Source organism: Crocuta crocuta, unplaced genomic scaffold, assembly GCF_008692635.1.
Source record: "Crocuta crocuta isolate KB4526 unplaced genomic scaffold, BGI_CrCroc_1.0 scaffold26, whole genome shotgun sequence".
Lineage (NCBI taxonomy): Eukaryota > Metazoa > Chordata > Mammalia > Carnivora > Hyaenidae > Crocuta > Crocuta crocuta.
Window position 1 is genome coordinate 3,976,438 of NW_027532249.1, and position 14,582 is coordinate 3,991,019.

Genomic DNA, 14,582 nt, shown 5'->3' on the forward strand with positions numbered 1-14,582 from the left:
TAACATTTAAAATTCATTTTTGAGACATGACTACTGAATAGACATGAACTATTCTTCCAAGCCTGTTTCCCCAAAATGAGTATTTCTGCATTTTTGCTACTGTCCAGGTAAACACTGGTGTTTGGCTTAGAGTCACATGGGAATGGAAAGTAAAAAACATTTAGCACACATTTCACTCTTAATTTTTCTATAAAAATATAACTCTTTATTAAATAACATGCACAAATATCAACTAGTCATTTATTAAACAGATATGATTTAGAACAAGATTTAAAGAAATACAAATCCTTAGGTACAATTTAGTATCTTGTTCATGATATTGAATAGTTAAAAAAAAAATCACTGATTAAACTAACCATCCTTTATTTCTCTTTCAGAATCCTAAGTCTTTTTAGGTATATACCCCAAGTTTTTTTCTAGCATTTCAGAGCTTCAGAAAAATCTTTAATATCAAAGCTCTTAACTACTCAGGTATAAATTTCCACCAAGAAGACATTCACTTTTCTTTTAAGCTATATCCGATTAGCTTTGAGTCACTTTACAAAGGAAACCTGCAGAAGGAGAATCATGGCAGAGAGGCTCCAGCAACTTGAGGTACCATGGAAGAGGGTGAGAACTGGAGTTAGTACTTAAAAAGCTGGGACAACTAAAATATGCCAGATTCCTGCTTTCTTGCTTTTTCTCTACTGCAGCTTGTTCTGTTTGGCCGAGTGGTGATTTTTCTCCCCCTTTTCCAGGTGGACCTTCAGAACAAAATACATTTATCCCTCTCATATTTTCTATGACTTCAATGCTCAATAATCTGGTTTTTTATTTTTAGGCAAAAGTACACACAAAATTTGCATTACGTTTTTCATATTAAAAAGTATTGCTTTTATAAATTAGCTTTTAATGTTCCCAGCCTTAATAAACTTAACTTCAACAAAACCAGTGCTTCAAAATCTACCCTGCCTTTCTTGGCCCCATTTATCCAATAAAAAAAGGCCCAAATCTCTCATCTAAATTTCTAAAGAACACTACATCCAACTTTTATAATAAAGTCCTTGCACTGTGTACTTTTTACACGTGCTGCTTTATTGCGCATGCCAAGTACAGTATGAATTAAAATATAAATTGACGTAAAAATTCAAAAACCTCTAAGCTTAATATATACCTTTGCACTCAAAAACTTCAATTCTTACATTCTCTCCCGTTAGCTGGGATTTCCAACTTGCATGCTGAGTTTAAGTCACTTTATTCCTCATATATTCTTTTTACTTTTCTCTATCAGAGTAAAAAACATCCAGTATTATTTTATAATTCAAGAAAGTACTGTGGAAAGTTTTGTAAATTTTACCTCATACACTTATGTTCACTTTTACATTTAACCTAATTTTCCTTTCAAAAATGTTTAAGAAGTTTAGCAGATTTCAGATCTGAAATATTCCTGAATATTTAATCTACCTCATTGTACAGGAGACACTGGACTTTTTCTAAGTATATTGCTAATTATTTTATTAAAAACAGCATACCAAATCTTAATTATAAAATTCTGAAAATTATGTTTTGCATCTTGATACAAGGAAAAAAATACAACATATTAATCAATTTTTCATAAACATTGCAGAGATTGATCGGAATATGCCTGTTTCTTGTACTTATTTTGACTACCAAGCATCTCTTTTTTGATTTGAGTACTCTGTTTTTATTTTAAAAGTGCAAAGGTTATTAAGCTTAAAACCTTATATTTAAGCAATGTAAAAAAGTTTTACAATGATTTAACATGACCAATAAAATTTATTAAACATATTTACATATATTCACAGATTCTTTCATACTTGAGTATTAAAATAGACATTTACAATTTCAGAATTTTCATTCAAAGGCATTTTGGGAGAGGGGAATAGGTTCTACTGTGAGATGAAAAAAGAGCTGTTTCTTTGTATGACTAATTCTAAATAATATGTCCAACATAGTGAGTCATAGGTACTATCCCAGGAGACTGGCATGAAAACACCCTACGCTACTTTAGGCATCGCTTATGAAGAGAGTTAAATTATAGGAAGCATGCAGAACAACTAAGTCACAACCTTTACAGTTATGGTGATGAAAACAAGCTAACTCAAACACACGCATGCCTTATTTAAAAGTTTTGCTACGTGAACACACTACTACTACACTCCATACAAACTACAACTTTGGTCCAATAAAACATCAGACAAAACAGTTTTACAATTATTTCTTTGCACATGTTTTGACTACCAATCCCTTTGTATACATTTTGACCGTTAATTACAAGATTTACATCTGCACAATATGTATAAAATAAGTTATTAAAAAGGAAGACAATATTAAAACTTTTGAAAAGAAAGCTGTACAATTAATTTACAGATAAAATAAACTGAAGAAATTTTGTGCCACGTTTTTCTTCCACATTAGAAACTATTTGGTAGGAACTGAACCTTTTAGTTCACCGGTACATTTTAATAAAACTTGAAAGAGATTTGAATACTAGTGGTTACCTTGTTACTTAGGAGTGCTAACAACTTCCAGTGCTGTCAGCAGATTCTCAACTTTTAAAGTATCTCCCACAGTCGGCCAACATGCTCTAATGCAATAGTTACCTCTCACCAATATAAATAATAGATTTCAGTTAGAAACTATTTGGATCTGGGATCCAAAATAATTCTTTTCATTGTTTATTAAATGACAGTGTTTACTACATAACCAACTTTAGTCAAACTTTACTAAACAACTGTAAAGGCAGAATTATCAGTATTTTTTCAAAAGGCAGTGTTCCACAGTTTAATACTCTTGAGCCACATCAGTTTAAGACGACACCACCGGAAGTAACGGCTGCTATATAGGAGTCAATTCAAAATCGTCATTAACATCAACGAGGGGAACATAAAACTCCTGGATCTCATAAATGCTGATAGATTTATAGGTGGCAGGATCAAGTTCCTGGAGTTTGAGCTGCCATTCTAATCTCTGGACGGCATTTAAAGCTGCAGCTTCATGTTGTTGCCTCATTAAAAGACAGGTCTATTGGAAAGAAGAGAAGAGTTAATAGATTACTCTGTTAAATATGCTTTGTTTAAAAATTAGTATCATCCATAGATTCTTTAGGGATTTTTTTGATACACACCCATTTCTGCTTTATCTGGTCTATATCTATATGCTATTTCTGAGTCTGCAACTTCACAACTGTCTTATCTCACAGACTTTAACTTGAAACTGCTCTTTCAAATAGTGAGATTTCAAATTATCAAAACAAATAATTTTCTTTATGAACTACTTTGCAAAATGTTCTCTTTTCCTTATTGCTCTCCCATTCTTTCACATGTTAGAACTAAAGCCAGACTTGTATTTTGGATAGTAAGCATGAAGATGCCCATTAGAAGCTGCTTCTGTGACAGTTTCACCTTTTACTACACTGGTCCTGAAAAATGGACATGTGGTCTTTTCTTTTACCTCCTGACTGTAGCTGGGGTGAGGACGCCTCTTTGCTATCTCCTTTCCCTAGTCACTCCTAACAGAGCTCTGCAATTTCTGTTTAAGGGGGAAGCATCCATTTAAACTGAATTTCTAAACATACATACCTTTAATTTGTCAAATTTATCATCCACATCTTGTAACCAAGACATGAACTGTCTTGCATTAAAGCGATCCCTCACAGAGGTTTTACTGTCATCAGACTGAAAAAGAACGTTAAGAAGTTAATACTACCCAATAACCCACTTTAAAACCTATACGCCATCCCACTGTTCTATGGTGTGATAGAATGACGGACGGAATGATGGAAACAGATTTTGAAAAATGATAATCTTATATTTTGGATATTTAAGAAACTTGATAAAGCATTTAGTTCTATATTAAATAGACAGATTATTAGGATTTCTAGGATGCTGAGTTTAGTTATTAAATCCTACTGCTTTGTGAGTCAAAGATGGTTCTCAAAAAGGCATGTCATATTAAGTATTACACCTATGACATTCTTATTAAAGTATAATTAACTTCTTATTTCCTTTTAATGTTAACGTTTACTGTATGTAGGGAGAAAGTGTTAAGGTGGGAGGCAGGATTTTGAGGCCAACATTTTTTCCAGGACCAATATTTTGGAGTGATCATAAAGAAATTCTGGATCAACTCTTAAGAACACCAGTTTTGGAATTAAGATAGGCCATATTCAAATGTCAGCTTTGTGTCTTATTGTGTGATCTTGAACAAATTACGTACTCTCAATTTTCTATTCTGTAAAATGGAAGGAGTACCTTTTAACATTTTAAGAAATGTTTACTTATTATGAGAGTGTGTGTGCACAAGTAGGGGAGGGGTAAAGAGAGAGGTAAAGAGAGAATCCCAAGTAGGCTCTGAACTAACGGCAGACATGGGGGCTTGATCCCACGAACCGTGAGATAATGACCTGGGCTGAAAACAAGAGTCAGATGCTTAACTGAATGAGCTACACATAGGCACCTCAAAATGCCTACCTCTTTTAATCTTGTTTTGACAAGATTAAGAGTCTCTGAAGTCCTCACCAGAATGCTTGGGCATACAGGCAGCACTCACTCTACTAAATATCTGCAGTAATTACTACTATTGCTATTATCACCACCAGTGCCATCCAAGTGCCATGCAGGCATCAGGTGGATGCTCACATTTTCAGCCACTATCCCTTCCTCCTAGATCCTTCATAAGATTTTTGTGTATTTAAAATTTTATTGTTCAACTTTTTTATTTTTTAAAAGATTTTAAGTAATCTCTCCACTCATCATGGGGCTTGAACTCACAATCCCAGGATCAAGAGTTGCATCCTCTACTGACTGAGTCAGCCAGGCCACCCCTATTATTGAATCTTTTTTTTTTTTTCCTTACAAATAGTTTATTGTCAAGTTGGTTTCCATATAACACCCAGTGCTCATCCCCACAAGTGNCCTATTATTGAATCTTATTAATATTACAGATTTACTTTGAAAAGGAAGAAGTATGATGAGAAAACAGGCTAATGTATGATCCAAGCCCCTAGCCAGGAAAGGCAGAATTGTTTATTTCCCTTTTCCTTTGTTTTTTGGAGGCTATTCTGATAGAAGCCTACTACCCAGCTGACAGAACTACTACTCTGAAGGCAGTTGTAAAAGGACAGATAAGAGTTTCATAGTTTTCCTCAAGAGAATGATTATGTTCTTCTGTCCTTTAATTATTAGGCTGATTATGGCCTGATCCTCTTTTAGTCTCTGATTTTGGGATCATTTTAAGTGTTTACTAGGAAAATTCACTCATTTTTGAAGTTCTCTTTATAACCTATCTAGGGTATAGATTCCTCAACACTGCTATATTTTACTATCAGTATGTTCTCATCTGTCTTTGTTTGTTTATTTTGGGAGAGTGTGTGCACGCACAAGTCGGGGAGGGGCAGAGAGTGAGAGAGAAAAACCCAGCCAGGCTCTGCACCGTCAGCTCAGAGCCCTGACATGGGGCTCAATTCCATGAACCTCAAGATCAGGACCTGAGCTGAAATCAAGAGTTGGATGCTTAACTGACTGAGCCACCCAGGTGCCCCTCTCATCTGTCTTTTTATCAGAAATGTCATTATGTTCTGGTCCAGTGGCCTTCCATCTTGATTTCCAGTTTTGCTATGGATTGGTTTTTATTTTGACATGTCTTTTGTCATTTCAATGAGTTTTGGGAGAAATAAAAAAATAAACAGGTATGTTTACCCAACCATTCTGAACTAGAAATCTTCAAGGGACATTCCTTGTAGCTTGATTTACATTGTCCTAAATTGATTTCATTCCTAAATCGATTTCATTACTCTGTAATTGCAAGCAACTTAAAAAGACCTCAAGATATTAGATGGTCTAGTTCAGTCTTCAGTAACACAATTAAACTGCTCATTTCAGTTATTAAAAATCACTCATTCTTGGGGCACCTGGGTAGCTCAGTCGGTTCAGCGTCTGACTTCGGCTCAGGTCATGATCTCATGGTTCGTGGGTTTGAGCCCCGCTTCGGGCTCTGTGCTGACAGCTAGCTCAGAGCCTGGAGCCAGTTTCAGATTCTGTATCTCTCTCTGTCTCTGACCCTCCCCTGCTCATGCTGTCTCTCTCTCTCTGAAATAAATAAAACATTAAAAAATGTTTCAAAAAATCACTCATTCTTCCGTTTAAATTCATTAAAGCTGTATTACGTACAGTCTCTTAGTGGCCTTTCCAGTGTTTACTTCCTCAAACAGTTCTTTCTTAAGATCCAATTATTCTTAATAGCTTTTTCAAATATCTCTGAATTTGAAAGTTCATTTGGATAAAAATGGTTGATGACTTAAGAAACTCTGAAATCTGATCTAGTTTAATCTTTATTTTTAAACAGCTGAGAAAAATAAAGCCCAGAGAGAACTAAGCAATATTCTCTGTAATATACCCTGTATCATTTGTATTTCTAGTATGTCTGACTTAAAACAGCATTTTCTAGTATTTTTTGTGATAATCCTTGTCTTTTTTTTTAAAAAATAGTTCATTGTCAAGTTGGTTTCCATACAATACCCAGGCTCATCCCCACAAGTGTTCTCCTCCATGCCCATCACCCCCCCCTTCTCCTCTCCCCCACCCTCATCAGCCCTCAGACTGTTTTCAGCATTCAAGAGTCTCTCATGGTTTGCCTCCCTCTCTCTCCCCAACTATTTTTCCCCTTCTTCTCCCCCATGGTTCTCCATTAAGTTCCTCCTAATCCTCCTATACGTGCAAACATATGGTATCTGTCCTTCTCTGCTTGACTTATTTCACTCTGTACTATACTCTTTATTTTAATCATTATATTCTCTCTTATGACCTATGAATTTCATTCTGGTTTGAAAGGCACAAAAAATTGTGACCACTGAAATGTCTGGTTTTAAATTCCTATAATTTAGATGTGGCATTAAACTTTATTCAAGACGTAGCTACAGTTTTCTTCACAACTACATTTATTTATTCCAGCAATATTCAAGATTGAAACAGAAGCTTGGCCCTATTTTAGCACCATCACAATCTAGATATTTAATCTGCCTGTAGTAGTCTTCCAGTTGCTTGAAGATGTAAACATCCACTTTAGAAACAAATTACAAATTATGTTCAAGGGCATTATTCCAAACACATATATCAGTTTTGTAAATATCTGCTTTTATAAGATAAGGCTAATGTTTAGAGGATTTTGGAAAATAGAGGATCAGGTGATCTGGAAGTGCTTTATTTTGTATTTTTCTCATTTGAGTTTTACTGATTGCTGAATTCAAGTTTCTTCTATGGAAATAGATTAAAAAACACTTACGTTGTGTTTAGGAAAAATTTAACTGTATCACTGGCACCTTACCTGAGCGTCCAGTGGCACACTGTATACTTCTGCGTCCAGTAAAACGGTGCATGCGCTAAATGGCAGTGTTTGATTTGCCAATGTTCTTGCAGCTCTGTAATGAACTCGTAGAACTTCCTGTTCATTGGATACAATGAGTTTTTCCTAGTTGAACCAAGAATGAAAAAAAAAAAAAAACAGAACAAAACCCACACAATTCTTCAATCACTTGTTTTTCAAATAAAATAAAATCTCTTAATATGTACTAAAGAACCTGAATCTCAGAGAAGTTTTTATTTACAGAAAGCTTGAGTGATTTGAGAATTCCAAGTGTTCTAAAAGTATTAAGTAAATATTCTTTACAAAAATGCCAGTCTCTTTTTAAAAATTATTTAAAATGCACAATGGTGGCTTTTTGTATATTCATCAAGATGTTCAACCATTACCACTAATTTCAGAACATTTTCATCACCCCAAAAAGAAAATCCATATCCATCACCAGTCATGGCCCATTCCTCCTCTTCCCCTGGCAACCACTACTCTACTTTTGTTACTGTGGATTTACCTACTCTCAACATTTCTTACAAATGGATCCATATAATATGTGGTACTTTATGAATGACTTCTTTCATGTCACATATTTTCAAGGTTCATCTGTGTTGCAGCATCTATCAGTACTTCATCCCATCTAATGGCCAAATAATATTCCATTGTACAAACATACCACATTTTATTTATCCATTCATCAGCTGATGGTTTTTTGGGTTGTTTCTGCCTTTGTGCTATCACAAATTATGCTGCCATGAACATTCATGCTCTAAGTTTTTGTTTGGATGCATATTTTCTATTTCTTTAGGTAATTAACTAGAAGTAGAGCTACTAGGTCATATGGTAGTTTAATGCTTAACCTGGACAGAAACTGCCGAACTGTTCTTTACAGCAGTTGTTTCATGTTATATTGCCACCAGTAATGTATGAGGGTTCCAATTTTTTCACATCCTTGCCAACACTTGTTGTTATCTTTTAATTATAGCCTTTCTAATGAGTGTGAAGTGGTCTGCCATTATGGTAAGAGCTTGTGTTTTACAATAAATATTTTCACAGGAACGAACACTGTAGTTTGATGCTTTTTTTAAACCTCTAGCAATGACAGTACAATCCTGATTTAAAATGTGTTAAGTGGGGTGCAAAACTTCCAATTATGTAATATACAGAGTCACCCTATCATAAAGTTAATGAAATGATGTAGGTGATCTTTTGCATTTAGGAGACTGGGAATTCCTAGGGTGTAGCTACAGATCCCAACCCATCATGATACTGGTTATAGACTTGTGCCATCTGGTGGTAATGGTCTTCTTTGGCTTAAACATCAATGGGGACAACTCTGGGACCTGTGGATGGCTGGAACTTCAAGGACAGAGGTAATGAGTCCAGGACTCCTCCCATTAAAAGATGTCTATCATTTTGTTGGTTCTGTCTGGCAGGCTGGCCTGAGGGAATATCAAGGGTGTGGCTGGTCTTGTTCCCACCATGTTCCCCACTCTCCCTCAACTTAACAATGATAAGAATTTTATCCTTCCCCTACTGGAGCATGCAGGTCTCATTATATACAAATATGTATTGCTGTAGAGTTTTACTGTATTTATAATTTAGTGAAAAGACAAACACAGACCTATTTAATTTCTTTTAAATTCTATGTGACAAATGATATTCAAAAGAGAAGAGGTAAGTCTAACACTCAGGATTAATTTAAGTACAAGTTTAAGGTGGGACTTTAAGTGATAAAATAACCAACCCCCCAAAAATGATCAGATACTAAGAAAACATAGCTAGAAGAAAAGGCTTCCTAAAAAACTGGTTGCAGTTGTACAGAGATTAAGACCAATAACCAAAAATCCCTTAATACTATATGAGAAATATATTATCTTTTTATGTTTATTTATTTTGAGAGAGAGAGAGAATGAATGGGGGTGGGGGGAGACAGAGGATCTGAAGTGCTGTGCTGATAGCAGAGAGCCCAATGTGGGGCTTGAACTCACAAATGATGAGATCATGACCTGAGCTGAAGTCAGATGCTTAACCAGCTGAGCCACCCAGGTGTCCCAAGAAAAATATTATTTGAAGGCAGACACCTTCTCCTAAAATACTTAACAGAGATATGCTATGTGAATGATAGCCTAAATATTCCACTATAGGCCATTGTTCTTAACGTTTTGTCTTTGAACTTCTGGAATACAGCTTCTCAAACAATGTCTTTAGAGAATGCATTATGTATGTCCCAAAGTGCAGAGTAGGGCATGAGGATAGGGCCAAGATGTATAAGATGTGTTCATTCACTCAGTATAGCATCAAGTGTTATCACAATTTTTGATGGGAAAAAAAGACCCTAGAACAGAGGTTCCTGACCGGGGGTTCTAACATTCCCAAGAAGCCTGTGGATAGACTGGGGCTAGAGGGTCCTCTATGAACTCAGATGGGAAAAATTATATCTTTATTTTTACTAACTGCCAACTGGCATTTCTTTCCATTATAAACGTAGGCCACAGACCACAGTAATTTCAGAAGTATTTGCAACTTTGCCATCCACAGAAATCACAAGGATTTTCAATTCGTAATTGTTGCAGATATTGCCCCCAAATGGTATCACTGTTTGCTGTCACGTTGGTCAGGCATTTTAAGTTGCTTTCTAGTACTCTGCAATGCTAAATTGTTTGTTGGTCAATAAATGAAAGGATGTGAGTCATGTTTTACTATTTGTTAAAGTTTGGAAAATTGTACTGTTCAAATGAGAATTCTTAATTTTCTGTAAGGCAGCATGGCTTTTATAACATAGATAGATACAGAGATGAAAATATGTTATCAAGTGGCTTCACTTGATGGTTCAAACAGGTATTGACATGTTAATGACCTAACTTCTTATTGAGAACAAACCACTCACTGACACAGGTCATGCACAATATAAGATCTGTATCAGTGCTTCTTTTATTTATTGTTCTCTTTGCAATGCTAGAAGTTTATTTTACGAATTTAAACATATAATTCTGAGAAAAGGTTTTATATTTACCAGAATGCTAAAGGTCCCATGACACAAAAAGGTTAAAAACCTCAGTCCCAGGAAATCAATCATGGGTTAATCAAAGAGATTGCATACTTTTGTTCGTATGAGTATGTATATACCTCTTTGAAGGATTACAGCTCGTCTCAAGTTCCAGAAGTCCTTAGCCTCCCAAAAGATTAAGAAGGCATTATATTTTTGTCAATTCAAGTGAAATTCATGACTTTCATGATTTCTCTAAATAGGCAGGTTTTTCATGTCATTCTACTCCCAGACTAACAACTAGAATATGAAAGGAGACCTATAAGGAACACTAAGTACAGCTGTCTAAAGTATTCTGCACTAAAGGAGCTGGTACCAAGCAACAATTCTAAAACCTGGAATTCAAATGTCTTACTAGGAATTCACTGCTTTAGTTCAACAAATGATAACAAGAAATTATTAGAGATTTTTATACATCAAAAATACACTAAGAGTGAACCATAACACAGGAGCAGCTAACCTAAAACAGGTTTAAAAATTCTCCACCTACCTGCACAGGCACAAGATAACAAAATCCCCCATTTCCCAAAAATGGTTCTAAATAAGGAAAATCTCCTGAGAAAACTGGGTGTGTGTATGTGGGTGTTTTGTGTACATGTGTATATATGTATATGTGTAATGTAGGTCATTAGAATCTATTGTTAAAATATTTTAAACATAAATGTTATTTTCAGCATAAATGTAAATTTAAACATTTCTTACCCTTTCAATACTGTGTTGCAAACGTAGTTTCATCCTTACAACTTCCTGTTGCCGAAAAAGCTCTTTAAGTGGATCTGATAGTGAAGGTGGTGGTGTAATCTAATTAAAAAATATATATATAGTTAAAAATATTAGGTTTTGTTTACAACAATGAGCTATTCTTATAAAATTAAACTTCTTAGTGTATCATTTAATGAAAACATGAGTTCTGATGTTCTCTGAATTAGATAATACAGTAATGATTATACAACTGGTTGTTACTTCCCAACTTCAGTGGTCTGAAACACAGCAGAACATAAATATCTGGTAAGCACAGATGTTTTAATTTTTAGGCAAGAACAAGTTTCAAAGAGCAAATGAGAAGGACTAAGCAAGTTTCTGACTACAGAGACACATTTTAGAGCATCAATAAGTGACAGCTCACATACAGGGAGGGGTGGGGTCACAAAAACATAAAAACCACCAAGCAAATAGTCGTAAGGATTACAGCAGTCTGAGTCTCAGTATAGTAAGTCTCTTTGTAGACATAAAAATCAAATGCTAAAGTGCTGAGCTTTTACATTTATTGAATTAAGTCCTTTATAAAAAGATGTATTATTTTCTAACAGATTTGTGGTTTTCAAACTTCTTTATTTGCATGCAATAACCCACTTTGTCTATACACTCCAAAAATCTTATGGTTGGTTCATCTCTATTTGACTATTAAAGTGGACTGCTTTCTGTTAGAAGCTGGAGGTTAAGGAAGCCAACTCCCTCTATGCATGTGCACCACTGTTAAAACAAAGCAACATCTGTGATCCCTTTAATATTCTCTCTCTACCCCTTGGAGTATCTATATTCCTCTCCCTACCCCTGACCAGCTTCTAACTACTGTCAGCATTTTGGGGCAAGGTAAGGTATCTCAGTATGTTTTGGCACCATATGATAACTTAGTTGATTCTTCTGACTGTTCAGAAGGTGGGACACACAGATTCTATGTGCTTCCTGATGTGGTGCTAAAGGAATTATATAACACCATATACAGAAAGCTCTAGCCAAAGAATCAAACTTGGATCTCCCTGGGACTCTATCATCAGTGAACAATTTACAGGAATTATGGGAAACCAAAAAAGATGTTAAATCACATCACAAGGAGTCACTCAATTGAATCAATGTGGTGGAAAATTCTACAGGACAAATTATTGGGGTGGGTTATTTCTCATGCCTCTAACTGCAATAATACATTTGTTTGATTCTATGTCTTATAACCATCTTTAAATTTAACAAGAGTAACAGTAAAGTTTAGTGCTATGGTTTTAAAGTTTTCCAAAATCATTAAGACCTTCTTTATATAGCCCAGAGGAAGAGTATCTACTCCTTTCAGCCTGGGGTGTCAGAAAAACTTTCTTGGAGAGGGTTAGTGCCTGAGGCTGCATCTTAAAGAGCCAAAATCAAGAGTTAAGGGAAATGAGTTGTGGGGAAAATAAGAAGGGAAAGAGGGGAGGGTAACTGCCAGAAGATGGCATAATCAAGTACACGAAACAAAGAGATAGGAGGGTGTCAGGAGACAACTACAAGTTGAATTCCTGGGACATCAATTTTGAGGGAAGAAATGGTGGGACACGAGGAGGGAGAGATCAGCAGGGCAAAGTAATTGTGGTTCTATAAACCTTTTCTTTTTTTTTAACTAGCTATTCTTACAGTGTGTTCCAGAGAACACTGAACCCATGAAGATGACTTATAAGAAATGGTTCTAAGAACAAGTAGGTTTGAGAAACATTGTACACATGTACTCACTTAGGTGTCTCACAATTAACAAATTAAATGGTTCTGAGAAGTTCTGGAATGAAGAAACCTATTTTAGATTAACAGTGTTTCATTTTCCAAATTTATTTGACCATGAACTCTCCCCACCCTGCCCCAGCCCCATGTATTTAATTAACATGCTGTGAAACATAGTATGTTTAACACAGTGTAAATTTTGTATGTGATGGGGAATCAATGAAAGATCTTACAGCTCACTGCTGTGTCTGCAGAATAGATATTAGGAGGACAAGATTGCAGGCAAGGAATTAAGGAAGCAAATCATTGTGACACTGGTGTGAGAAGAAGAAAATAGAAGGAATGGGGTCTAAAAATACAGTGATTAAGAATAAAAGAGAGGGAGTAGCTAAGGATACTTGTGGGTCCTTCAGCATGAGGGCTGGATGGCTGGTGAAGAGATATCTCAGGAGGAGAAAAGAGGAAAGAGAAATACGGTTTTGGAGAAATTCAGTGCTGACATGTTAAGTCTGTGGAACTCATGGACATCCAAGTGGAGCTAGCCAGTTAGCAAAAAAGCAGCCGGAGAGAGGTTTGGGCAGAATACATAAATCTGGAGATTTCCAACATACTACTGATGTACAGAGAAATGGTAAAATCACCAAAGGAATATACAGAGGGTTTCTGAGGAAACTTTCCTTTTGCTGTTTTCCTCATCTTTAAGTAAATCATGCTTAGAGATTTTGCCTTTTAGGATCTGTGAGTCCCAGGAGTCTCTAAGATATAAAATCTCTGAACAGTTTCCAGGGATGCTCTTTCTATCCACTCCCCCCGCCCCCCGACTCTGTGTGTTGGCACTAGTGACCACAGTGGATACCAGGATGTGACAAGTCTTTTCTTTTATTTTCCCCCCTGTTCATCTGCCTTTTGGGAACCTGACCTATGATTTTGCTTCTCTTCCTTTGATTTCCTCTGGAAAAACAGCAGCATTCTGGTTAAATTATGATAAAAATATATGATAGAAGAACAAACACTTAAAATTGACTTTAGAGATGTTTCACTACATTTCTTTCTTTCTTTTTTTTTAATGTTTTATTTCTAGGAGAGAGAGAGAGACAGCGTGAGCAGGGGAGGGTCAGAGAGAGAGAGGGAGTCACAGACTGAAACAGGCTCCAGGCTCTGAGCTGGCAGTCAGCACAGAGCCCGACGCGGGGCTCGAACCCACGAACCGCGAGATCATGACCTAAGCGAAAGTCGGACGCTTAACCGACTAAACCACCCAGGCGCCCCATGTTTCACTACATTTCTAATGGGTTCTATAAACAGATCACATGAATGTGGAAATTCAATAAGATGGCAATCAGCTGACAGGAAACAATCGAATAAAATCATATTGGAAACTACCACAAATAATGTATATAAAAGTGATCTTTGTTATCCTGTTCTTTATTTACTTTTTAGAACTAAGTGTTGAACAAATGAGTTTTAGTCCAATAAACTCAAAAGTAACTTTTTATGAAAAAAAGGTGGGGGGCTGCATATTAACTCTAGTTAAGTATGAACCTTAAACTTATTTTGAGCTGGATAAAATAACGGTAACCTCTTAAATCTATATAATGTTTAAAAATTTTTAATGGGTTACAGCATATACTATTTCAACCCGCTTTGAGGTAGGGTAGGCATTGTTTTACAGATGTGAAAACTAAGAATCAGAAAAATGAAGGAATTACTCAAGATCACA

At 35.8% G+C, this 14,582-nt stretch overlaps 1 protein-coding gene across 3 annotated transcripts in view; it reads right to left on the reverse strand.

Annotated features, from left to right (window-relative positions):
- Positions 1–1,756: 1,756 nt before the first annotated feature.
- The window catches only part of ANKRD12 (ankyrin repeat domain 12), a 123,081-nt gene continuing 110,255 nt past the window's right edge, over positions 1,757–14,582 (reverse strand). For all 3 annotated transcript variants that reach the window (XM_077778170.1, XM_077778167.1, XM_077778169.1), the window contains 4 exons: positions 11,102–11,200; positions 7,324–7,467; positions 3,582–3,677; positions 1,757–3,024 (listed from right to left, as the gene is read on the reverse strand). In XM_077778170.1, coding sequence (XP_077634296.1) covers positions 2,839–3,024; positions 3,582–3,677; positions 7,324–7,467; positions 11,102–11,200 — 525 coding nt within the window. In that variant the 3' untranslated portion in view covers positions 1,757–2,838. The remainder of the gene's footprint in view (positions 3,025–3,581; positions 3,678–7,323; positions 7,468–11,101; positions 11,201–14,582) is intronic.